Here is a 13456-nt window from a genome sequence, read left to right on the forward strand (position 1 = left end):
CTTACATCAGTTTGGCATCGATAAATAAGAGAGGACTGGCTCTTCTGCCTTTACTTTGAGAATGTGAAACATTGGTTAAAAGAAAAGGAGTACTTGTGGCACCTTAGAGACTACCCAATTTATTTGAGCATAAGCTTTCATGAGCTACAGCTCACTTCATCGGATGCATACTGTGGAAAATACAGAAGATGTTTTTATACACACAAACCATGAAAAAATGGGTGTTTATCACTACAAAAGGTTTTCTCTCCCCCCACCCTACTCTCCTGCTGGTAATAGCTTATCTAAAGTGATCACTCTCCTTACAATGTGTATGATAATCAAGGTGGGCCATTTCCAGCACAAATCCAGGTTTTCTCCCCCCCCCCCCAAACCCACTCTCCTGTTGGTAATAGCTTATCTAAAGTGATCCATAAACCAGTCGGAGAACACTTCAATCTCTCTGGTCACGCGATTACAGACATGAAAGTTGCGATATTACAATAGAAAAACTTCAAAACCAGACTCCAGCGAGAGACTGCTGAATTGGAATTCATTTGCAAATTGGATACAATTAACTTAGGCTTGAATAAAGACGGGGAGTGGCTAAGTCATTATGCAAGGTAACCTATTTCCCCTTGTTTTTTCCTACCACACCCCCCTCCCTCCCCTACCCCCGTTCCTCAGACGTTCTTGTTAAACCCTGGATTTGTGCTGGAAATGGCCCACCTTGATTATCATACACATTGTAAGGAGAGTGATCACTTTAGATAAGCTATTACCAACAGGAGAATGGGGTGGGGGGAGAGAAAACCTTTTGTAGTGATAAACACCCATTTTTTCATGGTTTGTATGTATAAAAACATCTTCTGTATTTTCCACAGTATGCATCCAATGAAGTGAGCTGTAGCTCACGAAAGCTTATGCTCAAATAAATTGGTTAGTCTCCAAGGTACCACAAGTACTCCTTTTCTTTTTGCAAATACAGACTAGCACGGCTGAAACCAAACATTGGTTAGTCTCGCTTATAGCCCAGGAGAATTCTCTCCCTGGGGTGGGACTAGGGTTGCCAGGTGTCCAGTTTTTGACTGGAACACCCGGTCAAAAAGGGACCCTGGCGGCTCCAGTCAGCACTGCTGACGGGCTGTCAAAAGTCCGGTTGGCAGCGCAGGCAGGCTCCCTACCTGGCTCTGTGTGACTCCCGGGAAGCTGCCGGCATCTCCGTGGCCAATGGGAGCTGAGGGAGTGGTGTCTGCCGGTGGGTCTTTCTGGAGTCTAGTTTACCCAGAGAGGCCATTAGGATCAAATAAAACCTCCACTGAATTGTCAATATATTTCCCCCCCTGTCATTTGTTGAGTGAATCTGGAGCTGGAGGGAGCAGCGAGTTTGATAGCCCTGGCGGGTTTGGTCTTTTGCTTATGCACAGAATCGATACAGCAGCAGGGCAAGTTCTCCATGCCCCATGTCATCGATATGTGAATCAGCCCTGCCTCAGACAGCTCAGTGGGACAAAAACCACAACCGTTCTCTCTCTCCGGGGCCCATTGGATCCTGCGCTTCTCTGCTGAGACTGCCTATCAGAGGGCAGTTTCTACTGACTGTGCAGATGTTTTCAGACCTGGACACCTTGTTCTATGGGAGCCGCCCATTTCACAGAGCGTCACCAGACAGTAACAACTCCCAGCCAATCGGGGAGGGTATTTGAAGCACTGACCCAGAAGGGAAAGTGTTTTCTGTATTTTCCGAACACCGTGTTCCCCTTCCCCCCACCCTTTTAGAGCTTTCTAACAAGACACAGCTGCTGCGCTCCTGTTTGCCCCTCAAAGTGCATACATGCTTTGTATCCACAAGGTCAGCTCCAGTCATCGCCCCCAACTCACGCACCAGGTGACCTGCGGTGGAGGGGAAGCCAGAATGATACATGTAAGCTTCACCCCCATTCTCTCCCAGACTGCATGAACTCTGAGTGGGATCCAGATCAAGGGGGGCCGGCTTGAAAGCAGCTCGATGTAGTCCTTCTCCCGCTGGGCCTTCTCTAGAGCCTAGGGCAAGGATTGAATGGACAAGGACAACAGGATTATGTTCTAACGATGCAGGTTCTTTTGAAGAAGAGGCAAGTGTAAATGGCAACAGCCTTCTCCCATTGCAAAACGGCAGGCTGCTCCCACCCAGCAGAGATCTTGGCTCTGAAGTTGATTGGAGTGGTTGTCAAAACAGAGCTGCACATCACTTTCATAGCTTCACGAGGGTGAAAGTTTCCAACCCCAACACTGGTGGCAGATGCCTTCTGTTAACAAGCTGAGAACAACCTGTCCCAGAAGAGACACTTTCTTGAAGGGGCATGCAACTTCTGAAAGCCTCTCTCCTTGCTGGATTTAGTGACAGTAAAGAAATAAGGGCCCAATCCTCAGCTGGAGTAGCTCAGCGTTACTCTGTTCATTTCAAAGGGCTGTCACTAAGTTACACCAGCTGAGGATCTTACCCTGGCTCTACTGGAGTGACAGCAGGTGGAGAGAAACCTCAAAGCTTGCTTTTTGGGCAGCTACTTAGCCCCTTAATGTTAGAGAACTGTGGGGATCTGTTAACTCCAAAGACAGTGTCACTGGTGGAAATGGCAAGGAAAGACAGGGCTATGTTTTTCACTCCATTACCCACACAGTGATCGCTTTGCTGGAGTGCCTGGTATGGATGTGGTGGCTGTATGAATGGTGCTGGCCTCAGCCAGCTTTATAGTATTTTAACCTGGGTGGAATGAAAAGTAGGTAGTTTCTGGGGTAGATTTTGAAACACTCATCACTTGTAAGAAAATAGCCAGAAATTCCCCCTCTTAGGACCATGAGGTTACCAGCCTGGATCAGACCCATGGTCCATCTAGCCCAGTGTCCTGTCTCGGACAGTGGCCAGCCCTGGCTGCTTCACAGAAAGGTGTAGGAACCCCTTCGCGACAGATGTTGGTAATCTGCCTCTACATTCGGGTTATGTCTACGCTACAAATTACTTCGGTATAACTTACATCACACAGGGGTATGAATAATCTCCACCTCTGAGTGATGTAGTTATACCGACCTAAGTGCTGGTGTAGACAGTGCTATGTCAGAGGGAGAACTTTTCCCACTAATTTAGCTACTGCCTCTCATGGAGGGAGGAGTTATTAAGCCGACAGGAGAGCTCTCTCCTGTCGGCTTAGAGCATCTTCACCAGAAACATGGCAGCTGCACTGCTGCAAATGCTGTAGTGTGGACATAAGCTAGGTCTCAGCCTGATCTCCAGTAGCTAGAGATCAACTTAAACCCTGAAGCAAGAGGTTTAATATCCCTTCCACATAATGCTTGCTAGCATTAATTGTTATAACTCTGGATATTCTTGCAATCCCTTTGCGACTCTGACCTTCTTGCGAAAGGCCTTCCGATCAGCCTTCACGCGCAGGAGCCTGCAGTTCCTAATGACCGCCTTCTCCAGCTTTTCCATTTCATTCCCAAACCGGACTCTCTTCTGACCCCGCTTCTCCAGCTCTATGATGGTAGCTTCTCTCCTCAGCTTGAATTCCCTGCAACAGCCAATGTTAATAAAACAGCCACAACTGGTGAAGTCCTTTGTGAGTTTTCATCGCACGCACGCCGGGCTAAAGCTATGCAGGTCTATAAGGAAGGACACTCTGGTACCCACTCAGCAGTGGGCATGGATGGGATATTGCTATCTTAAACACTAGAAGCCAGACAGTGCTGGCATGATGGGTTGTTATACAACGTGGCACTAGGAGGATGAGGGTTAAGAGTCGTGTAGTGTCCCATAGAAATTCCCTATTGTGGTCTCTGGAGCTGTGGTTCTCTCTGGCTCCCAGACTAACTAAGACTATGCTGCCTAGTCTCCTCTAAGTTCTGGCCTGGAGCAGCCAGCTCTAGGAGCGGCTGCTAACTGCACTGCAGAGTGGGCTCAGGAATAAGGGCACAGCTAGCCTCAAATCCAGTACGTATTTATTCTGCCACCTGCAGCAACAGATTTCCATTAGCAATGAGTGTTTTGTGCTTGAAGACAGCAAGTGACAAGCACCCCGACCTGGAGCAAAGTGGGTCCAAAATGTTCCGACAGAACAGATTTCCTTCGGAAAATGCTGATTCAATGAAATCAAAAGGTTTCATGGGCACATCCTGACGGTGCTGAATTTTCAGCGGACAATTATTGAAACATTTTGTTTTGAGAAGGCTGAAACATTTAACTTAGATGTTATTGTTTGGACTATTCATATTGTGACATATTGTCTGAGCAGAAATGGTAAAGTCCAAACCAAACATTTTTACCCTATAGCAACAAAACTTATCAGAATATTTCGTTTTGTGAAAAAATCTGAAATTTTGACCTTTTGTCTCAATTTGGGCTGCAGCACGGGACAGAAATTGTGTTTTTCAACTAGCTGTGCCCTGGGGGTGCTTTGAGTTTGCCTATTGCATGGTACTTTGCCTACTAATGACATGGATTCCCTTCCACTGGCTGGATCTGGCAGCGTATATACTGAAGCTTCACATCTTCAGAACCCTTTGCAAACATCCACGGATTAACCCTCACCACCTCTTGGGTGGCTAGTAACTGTTAACCCTATTGTAGAATGGGGAAGCTGAGGCACAGAACAGCTGAGTAACTTCCCCATGGCTACATAGAAAACAAGTCGAATTAGAAGCCAGGAGTTTCTGGCTTCTGGTCTTGAGTTAAGTAGCCCAAGCAGCTGCTCTGGCTCTATCCTGCAGCCCTTGCTTTTCTGACTTTCTGGTATGTTGCTAGGATTTGTCCCATAGTGTTTCCTTTCCAATGAGAACTTTGGAGATAAAGATCCTTTCTCAAACTTACTTTTACTTGCCAGGATGGAAAAATGAATGGGGTGTATAGAGAAACATGAATACACCAAGAATTTAGGAACCTGAGGCTAGGTCCTGCACCCGGTGGAAGTCACTGAGAGTTTTGCCATTAATCTCACTGAGAGAAGGAATGGGCCGCAGGTCTCTTAAAAATTCACCCAGGCATTATGAAAGCTGTACAATGTGTCTCTTGACCCTATGGGTCCATCTCATAGCACTCTGCACCTCCCAACAAGGATCTCCAAATGCTTTTGCATGCATGCATGCATTGATTAATTAGACCTCACATCTCCCCTGGGAGATAGAGGAGGATTGTTATCATCAGTTTTGGGATGGGAAACAGAGGCAGGGAGAAGTGAAGTGAAATTGTCTGAGGTCATGCAGTCACTTACAGAGCTGGGGATAGAACCAAACAGCATTGGCTCCCGGGCTCTAACTACAAGACACTATACCATATCCACAAATTGCCTTGCCTGGGTAAATCTATGGTAGTAACATTACAAGGTCTATTATTGGTTCAAATTAAGAATTATTGTGAATCTGTGCATCTTCTAGGTACATGTGATCTAAATCTAGCCCACTCTATACAACCACAGTAGCCATATTCATGTCAGACCTACCATGATACTTCTGAGGTCAAGGCGAGGGCAGCTGCTATGGATAATTCTGAAACGGTGAAAGTCTCTTCTTCCTCACTTCAGGTGGCAGATACAGAAAAATAATTCAGATCATGTTGAATAGACTCATAAAGAAAATGATCCCTGGACCTGTACATGTCCAGCAGCAAGGGTCACATTTCCAAAAGTGCCTGACTTAGGAACCTAAGTCCCATTTTAAAAAGTGACTTAGGCTCCTAAATACCTTTGAGGATCTGGGTCTTAGAAGCCTCATTGGAAGTCAATGAGAATTAGGCTCCTAGGCACCTAAGTCACTTTTGGAAATGTTACCTCAGTCTACTTTGCTTGGCCCATTAGACCATCCAACCATAGCCATCTTATGGAAATCACTTTCAGCCATGACTAATCTGGGCTGGATTTACAGCAGTGAATGAAAAGAGAAAGGGCCCCAGGCCCAGCTACTCATAGGCATTTAGGCCCCTAGCTCCCATTCATTTCAGTGGGAGCTGGGTACTGTAATACCTTTGGGAATCTGGGCACCCATTCCACCAAACTCAAAGCACAAGAGAGTGAAGGACCATGCTTTAGAGTGAGTATATTGAGCTATAATTTGAACACTGAAGATCTATTTCAGTAGCCCCTAAAAGAAAGATCAACAAAGGTATTTGCAATTATTCTTCTTATAGTTTCTCCTTGGACATTTAAAACAGAAATCTGGACCTCTACGGCCTTTCCCCTTATTGTAGGCACACAGGCATATTATTATAGTGTCTCTCACATGCGTGAGGCTGTGCAGACACTAATTTCATATTATAGAGCCACTCCTGAGGGCTGGGCTGCACACACTAGTTTATTATTGTAGAGTTGCCTTTTGGGCTGGTGTCCACATATGCAATGGCTTATAATTATAGGGATGGCTTATGAGATCTGGGACCAACAGACAGACTTGTTATTGTAGGGTTGCTCTTAACATCAGCTATTCTTCCCATAGAACTCCATCTACTTACTTACTTCATCTACCACTCTCCGATGGGTTGGGATGCAATGTTCATAGATTGGCACACACAGCTCTTTAGGGCAGGCAGTAAAGAATCAGTTGCTTATTTGAAACCACAGTCCAGGTTAGGCAGCACAGGACGTAGCTGGGTGTGTTGTATGAATAAGTGAACAAGGCATTCTATTTATTTCACTTATTGATAATCCCTTGACTTACCACCAGTCCCTTGACTTGCCTAGGCCTGGCTGATTCACTTGGACCTGACTCACTTCATCATAAACTCTTTGACTCATCACTAGCCCCTTGACTCACCTGGACCTGAACTTTGCCTTTCTTGTGGTAGAGGTCATCTGCAAGCTGCGTTGGCTCTCCTCCTTTTGCTCCTCCTCACTGCGGTGAAACAGAGTCCGAGTTTCCATGCTGAGCACTCACAGAGGGATCTTACCTGCCAGAACAGAGTCAAATACACCTTAAGCCCCCCTTCCAAATGGGCTGTCTCTGACAGTCCAGGATAACCCTTCATTTGCACGTACAAATAAGCACCTATTAACTTCAATGAGACCAATCTCAAATCTTTAAGACAGCAACTTATTTCCGGTTCCTAAGCATCCATTTGCTTGCAAATGAGGGATTCCCATTTTAAAAACTGGGGCCAGCATCTGCCTTAAAAACAAAGCAGTGAAAAAACAATTTCTAAAAGATATTCTCTAACTCAAACAGAAGTGCTGGGCTTGATGCAGAAGTTACTGGGTGAGGTTCTCTGACCTGTGTTATGCAAGAGATCAGAACAGCCCTTTCTGGTCTTAACATCTATGAACAATTTTGGTTCCACAGCAGTGAAATCAATTCTTGGTGAAAAATAAAAATCTAAGAGCAGAGGGTCCTTCAAGAGCCTTTAAAAGTAACTGGTGTCAGGAAAAGAACAATAAATAGCTAAAATCCAGTCACTACGTTGATTGTTCACGAAGGCCCGATTTAATCGGGGGGAGTCTTTCCACAGGCTTCCATGGGTGTGGGATCAAGCTCCAAAATAGCATTCAGACACTACAAGGAGGAGCCTGGTATAAAACCTAGATGAGCCAGATAGGGTAGATGAGGTGGGATAAATTAAACTAAAATAGGTTTGATAGACAATCTTAAAACATGTTAGAAAGTCATCAGAGTTTTGGACTGGAATCCATAGGCACAAAACTGAAATCTTTTTAAATCCAAGGGCACCTTAAAATGTGCTAAAAGAAAAGGAGTACTTGTGGCACCTTAGAGACTAACCAATTTATTTGAGCATAAGCTTTCGTGAGCTACAGCTCACTTCATCGGATGCGTACTGTGGAAACTGCAGAAGACATTATATACACAGAGACCATGAAACAATACCTCCTCCCATCCCACTCTCCTGCTGGTAATAGCTTATCTAAAGTGATCACTCTCCTTACAATGTGTATGATAATCAAGTTGAGCCATTTCCAGCACAAATCCAGGTTTTCTCCCCCCCCCACAAACTCACTCTCCTGTTGGTAATAGCCCATCCAAAGTGACCACTCTCTTTACAATGTGTATGATAATCAAGGTGGGCCATTTCCATCACAAATCCAGGTTTTCTTACCTCCCACCCCCCCTCCAAAAACCACACACACAAACTCACTCTCCTGCTGGTAATAGCTTATCCAAAGTGACCACTCTCCTTACAATGTGATTATCATATATGATATCAAATCCTCTCGTCTGTTCTCTTTGCTAGAGGTGGAAATGTGGGGGGTGAAAAATGTGGCTACTGGCTCTGGTCCATTTCCTCCCATCAGCTGCCTAAAAAGCTAAGCTATCCCTGCAGCCCCTCCTCTGGGAATGTGCAGTGAGCTGCTTTTAAGTACTGAATAAATGCCTGGGGATTAAATGGCACCAACTTTTAAAAGGGTATCCCTTCCTAGCCCACCCCACCTACAGCCTTTCCAGAAACCTGCTTCATGAAAGCGAACAAGTCCTCCAGAGTAGCCCTGATGTGACTAATACATGAAAGCTAAATCAGTCTGGGTCACATACAAATTACAGGATTCAATGAATGGGTAGGAAAAGACTTTGGTTATAAAAGATTTGGGGTAGATTTTTCAAAAATGCTTAAGTGGATTTAGGATCCTAAGTCCTATTTTCCAAAATGACTTCGAACTGTAAGCACCTGAATCGGAATGCTTTTCAATGAGGCTTAGGATCCTAAGTGACTTTTGAAAATAAGATTTAGGCACTTCAGAAAATGTTACCCTTGTTAATAATATTCCTTGAAAACCCATGCAGTTAAACCTGTCACTGGCTCATTTCAATGGAAGGAATTTTTCCCTAGCTATTTTGGTTTGGCTTTTAGTTTATTGCATTTCTAATCCTAAAACATTATTCAGCCAGGAAGATACAGTTTTGATACAATTATGTTGCATTAGTCTAATTCTTTTAATAAGCTGTTGAAATGTTAATGTAAGTAACCTGCTTAAAAATACCCCAGATGAAAACTTATTTGTCATAGGGAACTCAAAATGTCCCAACATGCAAAGTAAACTATAGAATTATCATGTCACTATTCCATCAGTAGAGCACAGCTTGAGAAGAGGCTTCCCTAGACAGCAAAGGAAGTATAGGGAAAAGAAAATAAGACCTACCTTATTTTTCAGAAAAATGCTTCTATGCTCTTTAAAATATGATCTGAACTATATTTCAGCTGAAAAATAACTACCAGGCATCAGATATGTGTTTCCATGGTCTACACATAAATATTGTTTCATGTTTGCTTTTATTTTACTTCAGTTTTTTTCCTCGATCGTTTTGAATTAACGTTCAATGCTCTGCAACCTAAGGTCTTCTGTAGAGACATAGAGCTTTGTTCTGTTAAAACATAATGCCAGCTGTATTGCAGTCGACTGCTTTCCAGTCCAAAATGCAATGATCTATTTAGAAAAAACTACCAATGAATGGATTCTTGCCGGAAAAACAGTCTTAGAAGGAAAAGACTGGGCAGCGGGGGGGGGGGGGGGGGTTGTTAGGAACCCTTTCAGGCAAGAGACACTCAAGAAGCATGAATTATCGCCATGTGCAAGTGCAATGAACGCTTGCAATAGCTGATGTTGTTATAAAAGTCTTATAAGTCTTGTATAAACTGTAGCCTACTTACAGATAAGCCAGATTCACCCAGAGAAGCGCCAGAGAGAGTGGCTGTCCTCAAGAAAGATAAAGGACAAAGGACCGTTTCCTTTTCCCTGCTGATGACATTAAGAATGACTGCTCCCAAAAGAATGTGCCCTATGGGTAAGTGCCCACCCTGGAGTCTTAAATATAGCATTGTGCCATAGCATTGCAATGACAATGGGGGAAACTATCCATGGTTTTCTTTACAATGTTTAAACAGGTTGCTGCACTGGCAGCTACTTGCAAAACCTTTTCTAGGTCAAGCAGATTAATGCTATTATCAAAACGGTATTGTGGGGGGAGATGCTGACAGATCTAAGGACATGGGAGCATAGCGTTACTCATTGCTGATTTACATTGGGCAGAATTTCACAAAGCCTCTAAAATGAATTGAGAACACTTTAATCTCCCCTCCTGGATCTCCCATGTGTTAGTGGACAGCTGCTGAAACTCAGTTACTTTGACATCTCTTTAGTGAATGCCAGTTCCAGCCAATTTGCATGAAAATCTAATTGGATCAGGAGCTGATGGCAGATCTGTGTTTTGATTGGCTTACAGCTGTCTCCATTTGTGGAATATATTACATAGTTCATTTGTCTGATACTTTTACAGTTACTGGAAAATTGAGGCCTGCCTCATCCAAGTGGATCAGTCTTTCCATCCATTGAATACCAGTCACCATGGTATCTGAGAGTTTTGTGCAGAGTAGCAGAGCTATCTAACAGAAATGATTGATTTTACTTAAAAGTCTGGCCTGAGTTTCAATAAGGACCAACTGCTGCCACCCCTGCGAGGGACTGGCGATGTGTTCTGTGGTCTCAGATCCTGCTACAGAAAAAGAGATGCAGCTCTGAGAGTGGCTGGCTTAGGGGGCTGCAGGAGCAGATTGTCAATCAAGCACTTCCCAGCTGAATCCAGTTGCATCCGTGTGGCACTGCTCAAAGCAGCCAGAGTTGTGAATTGGCGGAGCGCTGCTATGTACTGCCATGGCATTCACCAGCCGAGCTTGTGCACTGTACATCCAGAGAACGGAGCTACGGGCACGTCTTTTGAGTAGATCCTTTCAAAGTGAGATTTGTTATAGGGGTTTCTTCGGACTCTTAACATGAGCCTAGAGCTTTCTGTATTTCACATTTTGAGGTAAGCTCAGTGAATGCTGGTGCTCTTCAGAGGCCAGGCCAGTGCCAGCCATTCAGATCTTGGCTCAGCTGGAAGTCACGTGTTGACTCTCTTCATTTGCAAAGACACAAACGTGCATGAGCAGCAGAAATGTTCTGATCCCACGGAAGTGAATAGCCCTACTCCGCACCAAGTTGCAGATGCCTTGCAAGTTCTCTCATATAGTTCTCCCACTGCACCCATCTGAGCTGCCCTGAAGCAACACACTCTTGGCCCCTTCTGAATAAACGTGTCCATACTGGGAGGCCAGGATTAAGATCATTAAGCCTATTTTACCGGATCTCCTAGGCCTGCAGAGATGGCAAGTCACAGTGTTTTCCTCTGGGCCATCTCATTCGGCCTGCATCCTCGAAGTTTGGCGCTTTCCAGCTGTTGTTTTAGTTAGTCTTTCCCAAGGTGCAGCGGCTTAAATAAAACTGAGTCGAAAATGTCTCCATTTTTCTTCTCTTCAAACGTGACCCCTTGAAAAGATTAAACAAACAAAGAGCATGTAAGAGAGAAGCACACAACGCTTCATCTCCTGCTATAGGGACACATTTCAGGTTGCATTGGTGACAATCCATTGTAAGCTATGCCCAGGGTGGCTGGCACAGGGAGTGGCTATGTGACAGCTTCCTAGATATAGCTGAGAAACTAAAGATGTAATGCCTTTTTGTAGGGTTACAGATAGCACCTGCCACGCTGGTATCACTAAGACAACTGGCATGACAAGGCTTATCTGTCACTACCATGACATCTGGCTGAGAATAAGTGAGGCCTTTGTTGCGAGGCAACTCCAGCTTTTATTGTCTTCTGAGGCCTAAACCCTCTTATCCCCGAAAGCCAAGGTAAATGCGAAATGATCTCCAGTTAGTGAGGAACAGCTGGCTAGCATGACTTAAAGGCCTTTGGAGTGATGTTGAAACCAGGCTGTTTATCTGGAGCTGGCCTTCAGTGGAATGAAAAAGAGCAGGCTCAAATCATTAGGCCGTTACCACAGCTTTTTCCATGATGGATTTTATAACAACAGCTTCAGTAAAATTAGACAGGTGTAACCACCCCGCCCCTCCCACCCCAGGAGAATGGTTTCAGAGAGAAGACACTTCCCTTTCAGTTCATAAAGTGACTCACCAGACAAGCATGTATCTCCTGCTGGTTTAGTATTTCAGGGCCCAAAGTACATGATCATGTCCTGGGTAAGCTGTGATCAGAGCAGGGGACTGGGAATATCTCTATCAAGAATCCTTTTATAGGGCTGGATCCAGAGTGTCTTTCCGTTTACCTCAATGGGATTAGATCAGGCCCACGTGCATTACAGTTCAATCTTGTCTCTTCCCTGCCATGAGGGATACAACAGGGAAAGAAAGATGAAACAGTGTTTCAGGGTGCAAGCCTGGGATTTGAGAGACCTGGAGTCCATGCGCAGTTCTGCCACAAGCTTCCTATATGACCTAGGCAAGTCACTTAGGGCCTGATCCAAACTCAGTGGGAGTTTTCAGTGGGTGATCTCCCACTAGGCACCTATCTGACACTCTAAACACCTAAATAGCTTTAAAAATCTGGCCCTAAATCTCTCTGTGCCTCAGTTCCCCTTGGACAATGGGGCTAATAGCACATCCCTGCCTCAGAGAGTGTGGTGAGGATAAATACCTGCAGTAGATAGCAAAGGGACTGGAAAAGGCTGTTAAATAAAGTGCACAGGCTGAATTTCTCAACGGGTTCTTTTAAAAGCTGTTGCCGAGATGCCCTGCCCTCCCGCATTGTGCTGTCCCTGCTGATCCCGCGTCTTGGGTTTTGTTTCACAACACCAGCCAGCATGACAGCACGGTGGCATTTAATTATTCCCGGAGTAGCATCGCCTGGAATGCTGCTGACATGAGATACCCAGCCTGCAGGCGACGACACTGAAAAAAGAAGCCCACATCACTGGCTTGAGCCGGAGCCGTTGCCAGTGTGGGAGCTGGCTTCACAGAATGTTACTGCTTCCGGCTCAGCCTTTTCCTTGGAAACAACATGTTAACAGGCAGCTGGCCTGTTGCAACATCTGCAGCTGTAATTTCCTGGGGGAGAATGTTCTGCTGGCGTCACAGAAGCATGGGATTCATGAGCCAGCGCAAATGGCGTCATTAAGGAAACAACAGTCCAGATCAACTCAGTGGCACCAAATGGTGTCAGCAAAGGCAGCACAATAGAAATGTCTTCTACAGGCTGATAGCCTGCACCTTTGCCGCACTGCTAGACAAGCTCCTGACGACAGCACTTAGCTCAGGAGCAGTTCTAGAGCCAGAAGACCCAGGGGCTGACTCATGGTGGGTGATGTGCCTTCAAGCGAATAGTAGAGAGGGTCAGAAATTTTTCATCTGAATGGTTTTATGACAAAAAATGCTGTTTGCATCCAAATGTTTCCCCAAAATGCATTGATTTAAATTAAATTTCATTTTAAACACCCTCCCTCCCCACAAAATGAGGCATTTCAATAATGCCAGAAGTTCCATTTCAACACCTATGGAATTTTTCACAACAAAAAGACTTCTTCAAATGAAATTCATTGTTTTCTAGATAACATTTAACAAAAAAATTGAAAAGAAAAATCAGAAAATTGGAATGAAATGTTTAGTTTTTATCAAAATGAAATGTTTCGATTGACCTGAAATCAAGTTGTTGGTTTTATTTATTTTTTTAATCTCAT

General features: G+C 44.6%; 1 protein-coding gene and 1 long non-coding RNA gene across 2 annotated transcripts in view; one reads left to right on the top strand and one right to left on the bottom strand.

Annotated features, from left to right (window-relative positions):
• Positions 1-6863, bottom strand: part of MYOM3 (myomesin 3) — a 55625-nt gene extending 48762 nt beyond the window's left edge. The window contains exons 1-4 of the mRNA XM_077837998.1: positions 6757-6863; positions 5451-5525; positions 3368-3527; positions 1865-2022 (exon numbers count right to left, since the gene is read on the bottom strand). Of these exons, the coding sequence (XP_077694124.1) occupies positions 1865-2022; positions 3368-3527; positions 5451-5525; positions 6757-6863 (500 nt within the window). The remainder of the gene's footprint in view (positions 1-1864; positions 2023-3367; positions 3528-5450; positions 5526-6756) is intronic.
• The window catches only part of LOC144277196 (uncharacterized), a 73598-nt gene extending 63869 nt beyond the window's left edge, over positions 1-9729 (top strand). The window contains exon 3 of the long non-coding RNA XR_013348417.1: positions 9598-9729. This is a non-coding gene — a long non-coding RNA (uncharacterized LOC144277196). The remainder of the gene's footprint in view (positions 1-9597) is intronic.
• Positions 9730-13456: the final 3727 nt, after the last annotated feature.

This window comes from Eretmochelys imbricata, chromosome 19 (genome assembly GCF_965152235.1).
Source record: "Eretmochelys imbricata isolate rEreImb1 chromosome 19, rEreImb1.hap1, whole genome shotgun sequence".
NCBI classification, from domain to species: domain Eukaryota; kingdom Metazoa; phylum Chordata; order Testudines; family Cheloniidae; genus Eretmochelys; species Eretmochelys imbricata.